The 18947-nt window shown below is 50.8% G+C and overlaps 1 protein-coding gene across 1 annotated transcript; it reads right to left on the bottom strand.

Moving 5' to 3' along the window:
• Nucleotides 1–3400: 3400 nt before the first annotated feature.
• On the bottom strand, nt 3401–11931 carry KRT74 (keratin 74). Its single transcript, XM_025282458.3, has 9 exons — nt 11385–11931; nt 10568–10782; nt 10072–10132; nt 9483–9578; nt 8842–9006; nt 7281–7406; nt 5592–5812; nt 5072–5106; nt 3401–4592 (listed from the first exon to the last, which is right to left on the bottom strand). The coding sequence occupies exons 1-9, from the start codon at nt 11856–11858 to the stop codon at nt 4375–4377; spliced, it is 1611 nt and encodes a 536-aa protein (XP_025138243.3). The 5' UTR covers nt 11859–11931; the 3' UTR covers nt 3401–4374.
• Between the last annotated feature and the right edge of the window lie 7016 nt (nt 11932–18947).

The raw sequence follows: 18947 nt of genomic DNA on the forward strand, positions 1-18947 counted from the left end.
GAGGCTGGAGGTGCTGAGAAAGGGGCAGGTGGTTCTTGGAGCAAATAATTGTCTCCAGAATTAAGGAGAATGAGCTGGGCTATTTTGGAGAAGGCAATGGCACTCCACTCAAGTACAATTGCCTGGAAAATCCCATGGACAGAGGAGCCCGGTAGGCTGCAGTCCATGGGGCTGCATAGAGTCGGATACGACTGAAGCAACTTAGCAGCAGCAGCAGAGCTGGGCTATTTGGATGACATCAGCTCCAGTCCTGCCAGCCCTGCTCAGCAGATGGACTCAGGAAAAGAGCATGTTGTCTGTGAATCCTGCACAAGTACCCCCTTTATCCCCCTACATCCTCCTATAGTTTCAGGCAGGCAGGACACTCAGTCCCAAGCCTGACAGTTGGAGCACAGTTCCTGGGGGACTTGGCCATGGTCAGAGCCATCCATCTGGGGGCAGGACAGCTGTTTAGCAGGTTTGCAGCTGGCAAGGCCGAAAGTGAGCTCATGCCAGAGGAGCCGGGGTATAAAAGCCAAGGAAGACTGTCCTCTCAAACACTTGGCTCTGCTCCCACCCTGCTGTTTGGTTGCCAGAGAGGTGCATTCCAGGGCTGCCCCGTCCCCCCTCATTTCCTCCCTGCTCAACTCCGTGGCCAAGACCATCTCCTTTGAGCTTTGCTGGTCATCTCCTTTCTCTAGCGCACCCCAAGCCTCTGGCAAGGTGTGTGGACTCAGGACTCTGTGCATCCAGGCCCTGGTCCTGCCATGTGACCATGGGTAGGTCTCCCAGCTTCCTAATCCTCTGTTTCTACATCTCTAAAACAGGGGGTACTAATACCTGCTCCGCCTGCTCCCCGAGGTGGATGGGAGGCATCTTGTAAATAATAATGATGATGGTAATGATCCTGACGAACACACAGTGCGGGCTCTGCAGGACACTGCTCTAAGCACTACATACATATTAACTCATTTAATTCTCACTTCAGTCCTGTGAGGCAGGTACTGTTATTATCCCCATTTTACAGATGAAGATACTGAGGCACAGGAAGTTAAGTAAATTATTGGAAGTTGCACAGCTAGTGAGTAGTTGAACCAGGATTTGAGGTAAGCTGCCTGGCTGCCATCTGTGCTCTTCGCCTCTGTGCTGTCCTGGCTTTCCTGTGTGCAAATGTCCAGTGTACATGACCGCCCTGAAGCGTGTGAGAAGCTGAGCTCAGCAGCACCAACTCCTCCTGCTCTCTTCTTCCTGTCCCTGACTCTCCAAGCAGATCTGACCCCTACTCTCCTTAGCCTGTTTTGCTCTTTTGAAGACAATATAATTTCAGGACTTGGGTGGGGTGCTTATGAGACGATTGCATGTTTCTCACACTCATCATGCTTTCCCCTGATGACATGCCCTGGGCTGTTCTCCCAGCCTCCTGCCCACCAAGGCAGACTGGTCCTATCCTTTAAGACAAACAAAAACACTCCTCCTCTAAGAAACCTCCCCTGAGCCCTCCCTAGGGCAGCCACAGCTTTCTGCACACAACCCTATTGCCCAGGTGCTCTGTGCATCCTTCCAGCCTAACAGGTCCCCCTGAGGCTGGACGATGCTCTCTGCTCCTTGGCCCCAGTCTCCGGGCTTATGGTGTGAATTGTAAGCACTGCTCACCAGCTCATAGACGTGTTCCCATAGGTGTCAGAGGCCGTGTGGGGGCCCACATCTTCATACGGGTGGTCGTGAATACAAACTTAAGCAGAATGGTGTCCAGCCAGTAGGACCAGCATGGCTGTCTCAGTTGCCTGTGGCTGAAACCTTCTGTGATGTGTTAGTGCCTAATTAAACCAGTGGTTAAATATTCCATAGGCTTGAGTCTGTGGGCTGATGAGCACGTGTCTACACCTGTGTACCCAGGTTTCTGATGACAGTCCACCTGACCACAGGCCCCATCTTAGATTAGCTATCACTGTCAGACCTCCAAGTGTCCGTTCCTCTCTGTTAGTGGCACACATGTGAGAGCCGATTGCCTTGTTCTTATTACATTCTTTTTTAAGAACGGAGGAAGTGGTGACTCCCAGCTTTTGAGTATAAGTAGATCCCATTTGTTCATTGTTTGTTTCTATTTCCATTATTCTGGAAGGTGGATCAAAGAAGATATTGCTGCAATTTATGCAATTTATGTCAGAAAGTGTTCTGCCTATGTTTTCCTTTAGGAGTTTTAGAGTGTTCGGTCTCACATACAGCTCATCAATGGTTTTCGTTTTCTATTATTTTTTATTCCAGCTATCCTAGTGAATGTGAAGTCGTACCACTTTGTGGTTTGGATTTGAATTTCCTGATGATTAATAATGTTGAGAATCTTTTCATGTGTTTGCTGGCCATTTGTGTATCTTCTCTGAAGAAAGGTCCATTGGATTCCTCTGCTCACTTTTAAATTGGGTCATCTTCTTGTTATTGAGATGTCAAAGTTCTTTATATGCTTTGGGTTCAGTTCAGTTCAGTTGCTCAGTCATGTCTGACTCTTTGTGACCCCATGGACTGCAGCACGCCAGGCCTCCCTGTCCATCACCAACTCCCGGAGTTTGCCCAAACTCATGTCCTTTGAGTCGGTGATGCCATCCAACCATCTCATCCTCTGTTGTCCCCTTTTCCTCCTGCCTTCAATCTTTCCCAGAATCAGGGTCTTTTCAAATAAGTCAGCTCTTCACATCAGGTGGCCAAAGTATTAGAGTTTCAGCTTCAACATCAGTCCTCCCAATAAACACCCAGGACTGGTCTCCTTTAGGATGGACTGGTTGGATCTCCTTGCAGTCCAAGGGATTCTCAAGAGCCTTCTCCAACATCACAGTTCAAAAGCAGACTCTAATCAGATACGTGATTTGCAAATATTTTCTCTCATTCTGTAGATTATCTTCTCACTTTCTTGATAATGCCTTTTGATGTGTAGAAATTTTTAATTTTGAGGAAGTCCATTTTCTGTATGTTCTGTTTGGTTGCCTGAGCTTTTGATGCCATGTCTAAGAATCTACTGCCAAATCTGTTCACCTCCCACCCGCCCCACCCACCAACCAACAAGACCAGCACACAAAACCTAAGCTGAAATTTACTGTGATGGTGTGATTTAAATTCTTTTTAAGAACCTATGTTCTCACTTCTCTAATTATTTGATTAAACTCTCCTCCTCCTCCAGGAAGCCTTCCTTGCTTAGCTTCCCTGTTCAGATCACTTCTCAGCATTGCTGCACTGGGCTGCCCTTCCCTGATTTGTACGAGTGTGTGGCTTTGTGTGTGTGTCTGTTTCTCCCATTGGTCTGAGTTCACCTCCAGAGCAGCCTCCAGGTTCCTGAAAGGCTTGTGCCCGTGAGTGAGATGGAATGTATCATCATCGGAGATGGGCAGTTTGGAAAAATTGAAACGTTGACAGACATGCACCTCGGACATTACTCAAGGACAGTTTATTGAACATGTGGCAGAAATTCAGAATCCTTCAGTCAAGGCAAGGAGGAACCGGGTGTCTCCATCCTTAGGAATATTTACAACAAGAACCAGGACTTCTGGGCTGGGTGGTACCACCAGAGACGAAGCAAGCTTCCCTCATTGAACACAGCGCCTGGCAGCAGGAATTGAGAATCAGAAGCTACTGCAGGACACAGCCCCAGAGAGAGGCCCAAAGATAAACACATACCCACTGACAGAAAGGCAACTTACGTCTGCTGCCTGCATCTAAATAATAGTGAGTTTGACATTCCCTTCATTAAAGAGACAGTGGTGTGTAAAAGCACATGGACCCTGGAGTCAACCAGGCCTGGGCTCAACTCCTGACCCTAGCACCCAGGGAGTGAAGGGGGCAAGTTCCACAGTCGCTCAGAGGATGGGGGTGGGGGTCTCTTCTGTCCCGAGGATGCTTATTGCATCTACTTTGCATACTTGGATGAGAATCAAAGGCAATAGATGTAGTCAGTGCTTAACATATAGGAGTTGCTACCGCCTCCAGGTTGCAAAGTAAGCCTTCGGACAACTGCTGACTCCACCAAAGCATAGAGAAAACTGTCCTGCCCTCCCTCGCCCTCTTCCTCTTTTTCTTCCCTCCTGTCCTCTCTCTAGGGATGTTCTTAGGGATGTTCCAGGGCCAAGAAGGTAATTATAGCTTGTGTCCATAAGTCTCCTAGCAGCCGAGGGCAGCAGGGAAAAAGGAAGTCACTAAGTCCAGATGGGACCTGAAAACGGGAGAGGATGAGGCCAACCAGAACTTGACAGTGAGACAGGCCACAGTGCATGTGGGTGGCTGCATGTACCACGGGTGGTCCTAGGGCTCTGGGGAAGTGGGGGCTGTGCCAGACATCTCCAAGTGAGGTGGCAAGGCAAGAGCATCTCTTCTCCCAGCAGCCGAGAGAACCCTTACAGCTGAGGGGCTTTACCGGGCAGCTTTCCTTGCCTGGCTGCTGACTGGGGTGCTCTTGTCTTGGGAGTCCTTGGGGTCTCCCACTCGTGCCCCTTTGGCCCTGGTCTGCCCGCTTTGGGTGCTGCTGGAGCTGCTGGTCCCTGTGCTGGCCATGGTGCTGGCCCCAAGGTCAGTGCTGGCCGAGGATCCAGGGTGGTAGCCGAAGCTGCTTGCACTGCTGCGGATGACGGCTGTGGTGGAAGGACCCAGAACAGGGGAAGAAGGATGACAGCATCAGTCAGCGAGCCACCCCCTTCATCCCACAGCGACCCTTGGCGGTCAAAAAACACTGCAGGGACGGGTCGAGATCCGGTTACACTGCAAGCTCTGTGCGAGGTGAGGACAACCTGGGATAGAATGGTCCCTGCCCTCCTAGACAGTCTAGAACCGTTTGTCTCACCGGTCCGTATTCTCAACCCCTTCTTGGGATGACGATGCCCAGGAGAGAGACACAGGAAGGAAATGGGGTTGGCATTACTCAGTCACTGATTCCCTGGGACAGAAGGCAAATAGGCTTCCTTTGAAGCCAGAGAACCCTTCCTGAGACAGTACTAGGAGCCCCCAGATGAGGGGTGACAATGATTGGAGGTGATATCACATTATCTTGTGGTCCCCAGCTTTCCCATCCAGGCAGAATCCCCAACTCGACCCGTCTCTTGGGGATACTCACAAATGCTCACAGAGGAGGGATTCTCCCCAGACATCCTGCAAGACAGAAAGTTAGAGAAGGATAAAACCTCAGGGAAATGTCTAGTTTGGCTGAGCCTTTTGATGGGTTCCTGCCTTTATATGCCTATCATTTGAATTCATCCTTAAAACAACCTCATTTTATGGAGGTTACAATCCTCCATAAAATGGAAGATTATTTATTTGCTCATTTACAGATGAGCAAATAAATAATAAAATTTACAGACACAGGACCACATAGCTGACATATGGCAAAGCGAGTGATTAAAGCCAGGTCTGTCTGACCCCACTGGCTCTTTTCATGCCACCACCCAACCACCTGTGCTTCACATCTGACCTCCTCTTGCAGGAAGCTGAGCTCAATCAACAAACAGCCCCCTTCTGTGCTCATGTCACGAGCACTGCTGTCTTTCCTCTTTTACCTCCCAAATGGTCCCTTGGCCCAGCAGGGAGCCACCCACAGTCCTCTGCCCTCACCGTGGCATCTCCCTTGCCCCGCTCACCGGCACTCCTCGCCCTCCAGCAGCTTGCGGTAGGTGGCGATCTCCATGTCCAAGGCCAGTTTCAGGCTCATGAGCTCCTGGTATTCACGCAGCATCCGGGCCAACTCCTCCTTGGCCTGGTGCATGGCAGCTTCCAACTCATCCAGCTTGGCCCGGGCATCCTTCAGGGCACTGTCTCCCCGCTGCTCGGCATCGGCGATGGCCGTCTCCAGATTGGCATACTGAAAAGCAAAGGATGGATGGGAAGACCATCAGAACCCAGAGTAATGTTTAGATCTTAACGGTTAGGTCCCAACCCCCCTCGCTTTACAGATGAGGTCCAAGGTGGTAGCAAGTAATTGCTGCAGAGCCAACACAGTATCTGAGTCGCTTCTATTTTCTTTTGTAGATGGATATTTAAAAGTCCATGAAAAGCTGTCAGAGCGGTTGGATTTCAGGACTGCAAGAAGAGATTTGGATGTTTGCAAGTTGTCTAGTGCCTGAGGTTGAAACCAGTGGCTGTCGGTTTCAAGTCCACCTTGTCCTGGAGAATCACACTGAGACCCCAACCTGGAGCCTCCAAGAATCCGACAGCATGCCAAGGCACCTCTGTGATCAGACTCCTACCTGCAGGGTGTCTCCCAGCAGGGGCCCTTCCTACCCGTTAGCACCCAACAGTGTACATCTCTGGACTATTCTAGCACTCTGCAGGGAGGGTCTATCTAAATGCTCCCCAAGTCTGGCCTGAATGGAAGAGGGGAACCTTCCCATATAACAAGAGGTTAAGGGCCTGAGGTTATATCCATGGCCTCAGACAGAGCATTTGGGCCCTGAAAAACATCCAGTGGCACTGTGATGGCAAATACTACCAGGCAGAGAAACGGTCCTCATAGAGTTCGTGAATCAGCCACGTGTTGAGTTGGAAAGCAGGCCCCGTGTTCCCCACATCACCTGGCTTGGAAGGCTGTGGGGGTGCAGGAAGGAGAGCCGGCTCAGCTCTTCCGGGTTTGGCAATTCTATCACTGGGCAGAGTTGACCTGCCAGGGTCAACTGGGGAAGGATTCCCTACCCCCTTAAAATCATCTCCCCAAAGATATGATGTTTTTCTGCTTTCAGACAAGACAGGGTCCCCCAGCTGGAAAGGCGATGGGTACAGGGCAGACAACCCAGAGCATCTTCATCTGCTATCATCCTCACTGGTCACCCAGAGAGAGAAGTGAGAGGAGGACCTTAACTGGCCACTGAGGGTCCCAAGGAGAGGGCCCCCCCAGCCCTACATGCGCTGAGTGTCCAGTGGGAGGAAGAGGTGTGGAGCCTGCCCTTGGAGGGGCATACCTGAAGGGGACATGGGGCAGGTTTACTGCACACAGAAAAGGCCTGCGAAAGATGGAAAAAAGAAAGGAAACCTAAATTCTAATCCTAATAACCAGCTGGACACCCTGGGAGAGCCCCTTGCTCTCTCCAGCCCAGTTTCCTTATCTGATCTGTGAGAGTCCGGTGCAATAAGGGCAAGGCCCCTCCAGTTCTGAGCAGGGTGCCAGCTCAGAGTGTACAGGTCCCAAGGTATGGCGAGGAAGAGGGACCATCAGTGGTCCAGAGAGTCCCAAGTAGGGCAGGGGACATCTGCTCTTCACTCAAGGATGGGCGCCAGTCTCTCCATTACGGAGGGTGAAGCCCGGCCTCTGGGCTCTCTGCGGGCTTGCTGCCCACCTGCTTCTTCACATTTACAATCTCACAGCGGATCCTCTGGATGAGCCGGTTCAGTTCCAACATCTCGTTCTTGGTGTGTTTCAGGTCGTCCCCCTGCCGGCCAGCTGCCAGCTGCAGCTCCTGGATCTGGTTTCCAGAGACAGGAAGTTGGTGATGAGACAGGACTCCCCGCATATCCCTCACCACCCCAGGCAAAGAAAGTGTCCTGAGCAAACCCTTCCACCACCGGAGCAACCCAGGGGAGATAGCTCTGCAGCAGGAGGTGATAGAGCCAGGACCTGGGTTTTCCTTCCAGCTGTTTGGAGCTGATTCTGACCAAGCAGTCCACCTGTTTCTCTAAGCATAAATCTATTTGCTGGGCCTATCCTCCTTTCTCATCTCCCTGACTATCTTTTCTGGGGGAGGATAAAGGGAAAATGCAGTTTGCATGTATTAAGCACTTCCAAAGTAAATAGGGCTTCCCTGGTGGCTCAGTTGGTAAAGAATCCACCTGCAATGCAGGAGACCAGGTTTGATCCCTGGGTGAGGAAAATCCCTTGGAGAAGGGAATGACTACCCAATCTCATATTCTTGCCTGAAAAATTCCATGGACAGAGGAGCCTGGAGGGCCACATACAGTCCATGGGGTATCAAAGAGTCGGACATGACTGAGTGACTAACACTTTCACTTTCCAAAATAGAAGAGTTCTGAACCTCTCCATTGATTTAGCACCTCTTTATAGAGGAATCTTTTAAAGGCCAGGTTCTGTTCTAGGTACTGGGGATATAGAGGTGAGCAATATAGGTGAGGTCCCTGGTCCCATGAAATTTACATTCTCCTACAATCCTTCCTTAATGACAGATGAAGGGCCAAGGCTAAGGACTGCATGCATGTACCCTGGAGGTGGTGGGATTGTTGGCTCAGAACTTGTAGCTCAGATCCTCCCCTCACCCTTGGCCAGTCCTTCAGAAAAGAGAGGATGACACAGCCCTGGACAGGGAACAAGGAACCTGTGGTCCTTGCTGTTGATGGGATTTAATGACCAAGAAAGCTGGGAGGTGTGAAGCCCCATAGGGCCCCCAGGTAAACGGTCTTCTCAGTGACAGCCTAGAAGGATTTTACTTCAAAGCATAAGTTCCATCCCCCAGAATGCTCCTAGAATCCCACCTCTTCTTCTTGGAAGTCCTTCCACACTGATCAGAGGGAAGCTCATGGCATCCTCTTCTTTACTCTGTCCCACTACAGGTCACCCATAGCTACTCTCCTCCATATTTATTACTCTCCTTCTTCCCCATGGTGACATGACCTAATCCCTGTTTTGTAGCAAGAGCACCTCACTTCATTCCTCCATCAGAGGATGGCCTGTCCCTCTCTGTTGGAAATGCCTACCCAGTTTTATGGCTTATCTTTGATAACGATTTTTGCCAAGAATTCTTTTTGAGTAGAATGTCTCTATGACATTGATTATAACCCTTCTTTCATTCAACACATCTCCTAAGGGATGTCTCACATCCATTGGTGGACGTGTCCCTTCCCAGGAAAGGAAGGCTGGTGGAGGAGGGAGACCCAATCAGTCCTCACCTTGCTCTGGTACAGCGCCTCGGCCTCAGCCTTGCTCTTCAGGGTGATGTCCTCATACTGGGCTCGGACCTCGGCAATGATGCTGTGCAAGTCCAGGTCACGGTTGTTGTCCATGGACAGGATGACAGAGGTCTCACTGGTGTGAGTCTGGATCTGGGCCACCTCCTGAGTTGAGAGGTGAGGACAGAGTCAGGGTCCTTCCCCCACCTCCTTTCCTCTGCCCATCAGACTTCTGGGCCTGTGGTGCCTGGCAGAATGGGCCAAAGTGGAGAGAAGAAATGCCTGCTGGAGCTGAGGAAAAGGCTCACACAGCAGGATACACCCCATGTGGGTAGCAGGCCATGGGAGGCATTTCTTGCAATTCACAGTATCAGGAATCTAGGACCTCATGGGGCCATTTTTACCTGCCTACTGCCAAGGTCATTATCACAGCCCCAGTGAGACTTTTTTTCCTGTGAATATGGCTTCCAGGGACCAGGATCCTATACCTCCATGGCCTCCCAGTGCAGGGTTTTGCACCTTCCCATCAAAACACCCTTAATTCTGTTTATCCTCAGTCCTTCTTATTAGCATCTCCCTGGAAGAGCCAGAGAATCTCTCAGCTGGAAAGAGGTGGGGGAGGGGAGGGGGGGTGTCCTCACCGCATCGTACAGACACTTAAGGAACTTGATATCTTTGTCCAGAGAGTCCACTTTGGCCTGGAGCTCCACCTTGACCGTGAAGGCTGCATCTGCATCCTGCCAAGAGGCACCCAGAGCCATTGGTCAATATCACCCACATCCCACCAGGTGCCCTGTCCTTGCCCTAAAAGTCAATTAACTTCCTATCTTTTGCCCACCAAGGGAAGCAGGTTGGTGAATAAAAACCCTCAATACTGGCTTTCTCTCTTATGCATCTTTGGGGATAAATAAAGAAGTGGGGGCTGCTCTTTTTTTGTTACACCTAGAGGAAATGAAGCCCAGAGAAGTAGAGTAGATTTCCTCAAGTCACACAGGAAGGCCAAGCTGAGCCAGAGGTTTCCAATTCCCAGACCATGATTCTCTCTTATCTGTCTCCACCCATATCCTAGGCGTGTGTCCTCTCCACCTTGCTAGAGGCCAGAATATGACTCCATCTCCACTCAGGTACCAGCCCCTTCCCAGAAGAAGACCAGGGCTGGAGTCCCGAGCAGGGCTGGTTAGGATGGGGATTCAAGGGAAAACAGAGTCCATAGGCTCTTCTCGCTCTTACCTTCTTGAGCACCACAAAATCGTTCTCGGCTGTTGTGCGCTGATTAATCTCCACCTCATACCTGTGGGCAAGGAGAGAAGATACAGAGGTCTCAGTTCCCTTGGCCAGGTGACCCCCTCTTCACACTGACCAGGCAAGTGCTGGGGATGCAGAGTCCCCACAGGATCTGCTGGAGCACTGCAGGGGCTGGTGATGGCAGTCCTGTGTCCCCTAATTGCCTCATTAACATTCTATTCTCTGGACCCTGGAAAATATCCGGGTGCCCCAAACCAGTCACTGAACCCATTGGTGGATCAATGAGCAAAGGAACTCCTTCCCATTAACCAGGTAAGAAGTTCTCATCAAATAGGGGTGGTCCTTCCTTCACAGTCAGAGGAGGGGCGTGAGCCCTTGACCCCGGTGCTTGCTCCCTCCCCTCCTAGAAAGTGGCCCAGAGACTGGATGATCCCAGGAGCCTCTGGGAGCATGACCCATGACCTTGGCTGGACCCACTCACCTCTTCTTGTAGTCCTCCACCAGGTCCCGCATGCCCTTCAGCTCCGAGTCCAGCCTCAACCGGTCCCCAGACAGCGTCTCCAGCTGCTTCCGCAGGTTGCCAATGTAGCCCTCGAGGATGGGCTCCAGGTTTTTCCTACAGTTGTTCAGGTCCAGTTGCTGCAGCAGCTCCCACTTGGTCCCCAGCACCTGGTTCTGCTGCTCCAGGAACCTCACCTGAAATCAGATGGATGCTACAAGTCCCGTGGAAAAACACCATGGACCCTACCAGGTTATACAGATTTTTCTAAAGACACTTGGCTCCAGTCCTGACTCCCCACTCATGGAATTCCATGCAAACAAGACCCTTTACAAGGGTTCATTCTGTAGCCTTCCAGGCAAAACCAGTCACTGAAAACTCATTGAAGAAGGAGATTCCACAGCTGGCTTCTGTTGCCTGACCCAGCCCCAGGAGATGCTCTTCCTCTGTCTCAGCTAAGTGTTTCTTCTGTACCATGAGCCCTTCCCTCTGAATAGTGATGGTTCTATCAGCCGTCCATCTGCCTTGAAGGGCTAGAGGTCTAGTTGACCTCCAGATTCCCATCAATTCTTCCTCAAGGTAGGGCTACCCTTTACCAAAATTTCCACCCTTCTCTGTAAAAGAAAGCAACACATTCATTTATTCCTTCGTGCTACCTAGCTCATAGGTCGTGCTATGATCACAGAGCCCTTCATGAGATCCAGCAGCAACCTTTCCATCCACAATGCCCTGTGCACTGCCAGGCGGAAAGGGATCACGCACATCTCACTGGACTGTCTTATCCACCTGGGAGACCCACCTTGTCGATGAAGGAGGCAAACTTGTTGTTCAGAGCCATGATCTGCTCCCGCTCCTGGGCGCGCACCTTCTGGATCTCCGGGTCCAGCTCCACGTTGAGGGGAGCCAGGAGGCTCTTGTTGATGGTGACCTGGTGGATGCCCCCAGGTGGGCACATGGATGGGCACACAGGCCCCAGGACCACACTGCCAAACATGCTGCTGGCGAAGCCGCTGGCCCGGCCCCCTCCATACCCAGAGCCAAGCCTGAAGTTGTAACCTCCAGTCCAAACACTGCTGCCAGCCACCTTGAGGGGAACACAGCGATCCCCTCTACAGAGACTGTAGAGGCTTCGGCTTCCGAAGGCAGCACCAGCTCCTTTGCTGGGTGCACGGTAAGAAGCCGCACTGCCCCCAACCTTCCTCAGCACCACTGCCGAGTGCCCACTGAAGCCCCCCTTGTCACCACCAGACTTGATATTCAGTTGCCAGCTCATAGTGGCAGAGATTGAGGTGGCAGAGCTGGAGTAAAGCAGTCACCAATGGAGAGAGAACTTTTGATGGGGCACCCAGAGCACCGCTCCCTTTTATTCTGTCCATCCCTGAACACCGGAAAAGGGTGTTGCTCCTCTATCTCCTTTCGCCCTGCTGAAGGTCCTGAGGCCATGGGCAATTTGTGGAACAGACATCTCCAAGCCCTTTGCAGCAACAAAGCACTTCTGATAGTGAGCAGAATACGCTGCCCTTGCAGACTGGAGTGGTCTAATCAGGCGTTTATCTGTGATCCTAATTAGGGACCTGGAGAGTTATCCCCTTCAGAGATCTCCTAGCTTAATTTTTTCCAGGGCTGCCTCTTTCTTGCCTATCTGTCATTAAGAAGCAGGGGAAATGCCCAGCTTTGTCCAGAGAAAGCTCATCAGAAAACCCCAGGTTTCCGCCCTAGAGAACCTACCCCTCTCTTTGTTGGTCCTGTTGAGGAGCTGTGGTGTTTGCACCAGAGAAGACGAAATTCAGAAAGGATGTGATGCATGTCTTCAAAGATCTAAGTCCCAGAAAGAATTTCCAGGGCTCATTCTCTGGGTCACTGTAAGGACCACAGCTGTCCAGTAATGGAACGGACCCCAGGAAGGTAGTGGAAATGACCATATCAAGTCTGCATGCCACCCAGCAGGGGACTGTCTGGACATTTCTGTACTGGGCAGGGACCAGGTGGTGATTACCTCGACGTTGCCTTCTCAACAGACAGAATCTTTTCAGGCAGCTGATAGTTCCTGCAGCTGAATTTTTTCTCCTGGACAAGGTTATCTGCCGCATCCTAGAAGATGAGCCATAAATCAGGCTTAGAGGTGGGCCGTTGACTCCCCTGGGGAGAGTGTCTCTCCTAGCGCTCCCTGGGGACATGTCCCAAGCCCAGTGACCAAGGCACTGAAGCCCATGGGTCTCACTCCTGGAGTCAAGGTAACTGTTCTGCTCCTTTCTTGATCACTTTAGGAAGCCATTCAATTTTAGGTCAGGTGAGACCAGCTTTTTGTATCTCAGGGAGCCCTAGTGGAGATAAATGTTTTAAAATTACTCCAAAAACTCTGATTCTGACCACTTTTTCAGTAATGAAATTCGGGAGCCTTGACTCATTTGAAGTTAGTAATAGCAGACTGCTTCTCCGCAGCTGGGAAGGGGGAGTGCATGAGCGGGACAGCGGGATGTGCAAAGCCCTGGACGGCTTCCTCTGAGGGTTTCCTCTCACGAAGTTCTCCGAACAGCCCCAGAGGCAGCGGTGGAAGTTTCTCCAAGGTCCCTGTCTCCTATCCTACTTGGCAGGGCCTAGCCCTAGGGCATGTGTGCTAAGTCATAATTGAAGTGGTTTCTTGTGGTTTTCTAAACCAGATTGCAAGTGCTATTGAATGAATGTCAACATATAGTGTAAACCCCTTGACCAGAGGTGGCTTTAGCCCCCAAGGAGCCTGCAGACCAGTGAGAGGAATCTATGCAAAGAACTTAACTTTGGACAAAGCTCTGGAATAAGAAAAGTTGGGAACAAAGGATTGGAGGTGTGCTGGGGAGTTAAGGACCTCTGGAAGGCTGGGCTTCGATAACTTGTGGCAGGGTGATGGACTAGGCGCTCCCAGGCAGCAGGGGGTTGAGATATTAATCACAATAATGGTAGCAATGGTGGCAGCAACAGTATCTGTTGTGGTAACAAAAAGAATCAATGTTGATTGGTCACATTACATGTGCCAGACATTGTGTGCGCACTACAAGGATTTTTAATTTAATCCTCATGTTACTGATTTCACCCTACAGTTGAAGACAGGATTATAAACGCTAAGGAACTTGCCCAAATTCACTCAGCTAGCAAGTCGAAGCTGGGTGTGGAATTCCAGTGTGTCTGGTTTCAAAGTCCATATTGCTAACCATCACCATCCTGTTATGTGATGGAGATGAAAGTTAGAGCCATAGATGCAAGACTTTTTGATGCATGAGGCATGCGCAGCAGCTATGGCTCTGAGTTCCGCATACTCATGTTTCTATATATTGTTGAGATGAGCAGATTACATGAGAAGAAGGGGAGGTTGTTCCTGAAATGGGGGCTTATGTAAGGTGGTTGCTCTAGATGAGACATCACTCTGAGGTTGAGAGAGAAAGTCAGCCAAAATGGGGGTGGGCAGAGGGAGGAAAAGACTTTCATGGGGGCTATTTTATTCTACAATGCCCAATAGCTGGGCCTTCACTGAGAGGCTCCAGCTGGGAAATCAGCATGCTTCTGGGGATCTGACTCTTCCTGGGCCAAGTGTGCCCATCCACTGCCTAGTGGAGTGTGAGCCCTAATCTGTTAGGGGAGCTGGACCTCAACAAAAGAGAATTTACAGGAAAGGCATGAGACTAGGTCTTCAAAGCTGGAGAAGATTTAGAATAGAGCAAAAGCAGAATTTCAGGTGCCCAGGAAAACGCTACAGAATGAACTGGGCCCATCCATGCTCAGAAGTACCAGGCTGGGGAGAGCCAGGAGCAGGGCTAGGGGTCCCCACACTCTCTGTATTCATTCCGCAAGCAATCAGTGAGTGCTGGCATGGGCCTGGCCCAGTGCTAGGGGCTGAGCAGTAAGAGTCTAGAGTAGTAAGAGCAGTAAGATGGTGATGATGGTGATGGTCGTGGCCGTGGTGGTTGCAACACAGAAGGAAGAGGAGGAGGCAGAGGGGAACTTCCTGACGACAGTGTGGCAATCATGGCCAAACACAGGGGCCCCTCCCAGGAAATTTAATTGCAGAGAATTGCCTTTGCTACACAGTAGGATCTCTGACAGTTCCAAACTTCACCATGCGGGCTACCCTCTAATTACTCATCATAGTCCACACCCCAGTCTTTGAGTTCACAGGACTAATGAGTGTCCCAAGGCTTGAATAGATTGGTCCATTCAATAAGTAGAAAATTAAGCGCTACTCGATGAATTGCTCTAAGCTAAGCTAGACATCGAAAGAGAAACAGGTAAGACCTTCTCCTTCCAAGAAATTGAAATTGAACAGGAGGAGACAGCATATAAGCATGTGAAAGTTGTTTTGTTGTTGTTATTGCTATAGTTTAATTCCTTGTGTTTAAATGAGTAATTCAGATAAGCTGTTACTGAAATTCTGCTTTTAAAAATAAATCAGAATAAAATATATTGGTCTTCCTGAGGTGGGGGTTGGGAATGGGAAGGTGGATAGATGCACAAGCATCCCAGAGGCAGTGAGTAGCCCAGGTGGACTGTAGGGGAAAGTTTGACTTGGGAAGCAGAGGTTGCTAGGAGAAAAATGACAAAACAGGCCAAGGTATTTCCCTTCTCCCTGAGGATAGTGTGGAATCATGTGAGGGTCCTCAAGGGAAGAAACCTCACAGCGTGTGCTTTAGATTAAAGAACATGCTCTGGGTTGCATGAGGAGAACTATGCGGGGGAGACAAGTACCCTAGGGAGACCGGAAGGAGCTGAGCCCATGTGCACCATAACCTCCTGCCATCTTGGTTAAAGCTGCTCCTGGAGGGGAGAGGTCTGCAGAGCACACCACACTGGAGGGGAGTAGAAAGCAGTGCCACAAATAATCCCAAATGGACATAACTGAGGTCACGTCAAATTGGTTTGAGAATGGATGTCAAAGGTCTTTTTTCTCTAATCCATTGTCCATTTGACTATTCCTAGACATAGTCAAGGAAGCCAGCATTCATAGAAGGTAATTAATGGAGAGAAGAAGAAGCTTGACAGATTCTTGAAGGAAGCTTGATGGGTAATAAGACTTGGGGGCAAACCGCAGCACCTCAGAATGGAGAGGACATGAAGCTGCTTTCCTTTCAAAAATGAACTCAGGGCAGAAACCAAATACTCACAGCCTGTCTGAACCAGTTTGAAAGGAGGCTGTTTTTCTATCCTCATCCAAAGTTAACTAGAACAAGCAAGAGAGTTCACTTGCTTTTCTCCCTCTCTCCCCATACCCTCTCCCAACACCCTTCACCTTCCTCACATGAAATTCCCTAGGTCTTAGGGTATCAAGTCCAACAGCAGATGGGACTGAAGCTTGGGTCAAGTTCACTGCTGCAGTCTAGAGGCCTGGGCACCTGGCAGGGGTACAGTGGGTGCAAGAGGATGTTCAGAGACTGAAGCCAAAAGTCCTGTGTTTGTAAGGTGGGAAAGCGGAAACTCTGGGCACAAAAGATGAGGGCCAGCACCCCAGGCCAGATGACTGAAGCAGCTAAAGACCATTTGGTAGGGTGACCAGCTACTCCAGTTTGCCCAGGACTGAGGGTTTTTCTAAGTGGGACATGGGACTTTCTATGTTACAACCTGGACTGTTCTGGAAAATCTGGACAGTTGGTTGCCTGACCATCACCCACCACACCACAGAGTAAAGAGTATCAAATTCTCTCGTAGTTTAGGGGGAGTCCCTGAAGTTAGAACATCTCTCCAAGTCTGAAACTTACATAGTCAAGCAATGAATTGGCCTCTCGCCATCCCCACTGTTCCCTTGCCTCCTGTCCCCAACACACACCTGTTAACATGAATTTCCCAGATTATTAAGAAAACAGATAGCTGGATGGCACCAATATAAATTCAGTTCCACTGTCATATATTCAAGTCCTGTTATAAGGCACTATATTGAGTGAAAACCCAGACAGGCAATCAACAGAGTCAAAATTTCTGCTTCTTGGTGCCACATTAGTATAAAGGACATTGTGTAGTAAGCTTCTGTTTATTAAAACTTAGCAGAGGCTGTTCAGTGACCTGAAATCTGGCAGCAGCTTCCTTATCACAGCTGGTCTCATAGAACTTTCTACCCATGTCTCCACACACCCCATCTCTGAGTCTGGGGCTTTCCCCACGTCTTCTTCTCAGCACCAGCATCTCCTTCTTTCTGTCTGTGGTCCAGCTCAGGAGACAAATGTTGGAGCAGTTTAGCCAAGTGGCTGCAGTGCCTTTAAATGCTTTTGTGCCAGTTAGAAAAATGTTCCCCTTCCTCTGGGCAGATGCAGCCCTTTGCCAGGGGGCACAGCTGGATTTCAGGCCCCCCACTCGCCCCCTCACCAGGCCCTATTGCTGGACACAACCCTCGCAGCCCTCAGGACATTCGTGGGTGCGTGCCCGAATCTCAGGGATAGGCTCGTGTTATACAGGTGAGTTGGAGCCTTTGATCAGCAAGGTCTCCTGGCCTCCCCCCACCACCCTTAAGCTGGAGCCTACTTCTCCAGATCTCCACTCTGACTTCCAGTCCCCTGGATCTTTCCTCTTTGAGCTCTCGAAAGAAAGTGATGGTCCCCCGCCTCCCACCTCTGCCCACTCTGACCTCTGTCCACTGGGAGTCCTGCCCAGCTCTGCTCCCCTCTGACTTAGGGGACTGCAGACTTGTTTTCACTGTTCCCAGCCTGAGTGTCCTTTGCATTCAGCACTTCCTGGATATGCCTCACTAAGCTCCCCATTCTTGACTCTCTTTCTCCTCCTGCTCTGGCTCTTAAGGCTTTCACGGCTGGAGAGACTCCTGGTCCTGAGGTGGACATCAAGCATGCTTTAGTTCTCTTTCTGTCCTCTTTTTAGAAAGAAAAGCTCTCTGGACTCTTTACAACTCTGCCCCCGCCCCTGCCCAGTCATCACCGGAGCTTTCCTCAGCGCGAAAGCACTGAGGTATGTGGAGACAAGCGCTGTCTTGCTCTGGGAAGGACATGCTGGCTTTCATTCGCTCTTTTCAAAATACCACCAGCCCCCGTACCTCCATTATTTCATCCATCTCCTTACCTCAGACCTCCCCCCACCGCCCCGCCCTGCCCCGCAACTCCCAGCCACTTCTGGAAGAAGTTTGTAAGGTACTTTTCTAACCCCCAAGCCCCATTATGGGGTGACTTTTTCTTTTTTTTTTTTTTTGAAAGAGAACAGGCAGGCTGGGGGCAAGGCCTTAATCTTTTTATCATGGCTGTGAAGTCTGATGCTTGATCCGCCTCTTCCTTTGCCCATTTCCAAAGCAAACAAACAGGCTGCAGGGCGGGCTGTAATTAAACCGGTTGTCCCAATGACAAGCCCTCTATCTCCCATCAGAGCCTCGAGCAGCCCACTCTCACCCCATCCAGTAGGGGGAAGTTGGAGTGGTGGGCTGGGGGCACCTGCCTCAGGTGTGGGGGAATAGCCATCCCCCCTTCCCTGTATCCATATTGTAACTAAGCCTGGGGGCAGGAGTTAGGAGAGGGGTGGGAGAAGGGGAGGAACACCCAGCAGGGCAGGAGCACCAAGGGGCTTGGATAACCACAGGCAAAGCGGGAACCGAAAGGGGAAAAAATCTGAAAGCAGGATGTCCAGAAAGAAGTGTAAGAAATAAGAAGTGTGTGTTTTCAGAAAATGAAGCTTGTCTAGCTCCCTGAGTGGTGCGGAGGGAAGAGTTGGTCTGGAGGGGAGGAGCCAAAGCCTAGAGAGGGAGGAAGATGAGGGAGTGGGGGAGGATCGGAGGGAGGCACGGGCATGGCCTGAGCCCCTATGGATCCATGACAGACTCCTCATTCTTGATTCTCTCTCTCCGCCTACTCTGACTCCTAAAGTGTTTATGGCTGCAGAGACCCCCTAGCCTCGCAGTAGAGATCAGCCTGGGTGGAAGGACGAATGACCTGCTGGCTACAGGGAACCCCCTCATTGCTGGGAGGAGGGGCCTAAGCTCCACCCACCAGGACGCAAGCCTGCCAAGGACTTAGAGGCTCAGGCAGGCTAGGCTGAGGCTGGAGTCAGCCTGTGAGCTCCTCCATCCAGAGCTGAGACCACAGCCGAGCCCCTTCAGAGAGTTGCGTCCACTTGCCCTTGTGGAGAAGGAGGCCTCAAGACCAAGCCCCCTCTCCCCAGTGTCATGGGACCCCCAACACTGAAGCAAGTGGGATATTATGTCTGGACATAATGGTGGTACCAGGATGTGAGTGGTCTGCAACGTGGGCCAGGGAACACAGAAGACTGGGCGCACTGGCTCCCACTTAAGGGAAAGGGAACAGAGGGGTAGCATGGAGCGGGAGTGGAGCTGCACATCATAACAGAGAGCCAAGGAGAGGGCTGAGAGGGACCGTCAGCTGTGGGAGAGAACCTTCTGGAAATGAAC

The sequence above is a fragment of the Bubalus bubalis genome, chromosome 4 (genome assembly GCF_019923935.1).
Source record: "Bubalus bubalis isolate 160015118507 breed Murrah chromosome 4, NDDB_SH_1, whole genome shotgun sequence".
In the NCBI taxonomy this organism is placed as follows: domain Eukaryota; kingdom Metazoa; phylum Chordata; class Mammalia; order Artiodactyla; family Bovidae; genus Bubalus; species Bubalus bubalis.

What these genes read in the sequence shown, in the direction of transcription:
- KRT74 (XM_025282458.3), bottom strand. Translation starts at nt 11,858, where the DNA reads ATGAGCTGGCAACTGAATATCAAGTCTGGTGGTGACAAGGGGGGCTTC. An exon ending in GTGGAGGACTACAAGAAGAG is followed by an intron (nt 10,133 to 10,567) that starts GTGAGTGGGTCC and finishes CCTTGCCCACAG; the next exon opens with GTATGAGGTGGAGATTAATC. An exon ending in TCCCTCCTCTGTGAGCATTT is followed by an intron (nt 4,593 to 5,071) that starts GTGAGTATCCCC and finishes CTTCCACCACAG; the next exon opens with CCGTCATCCGCAGCAGTGCA.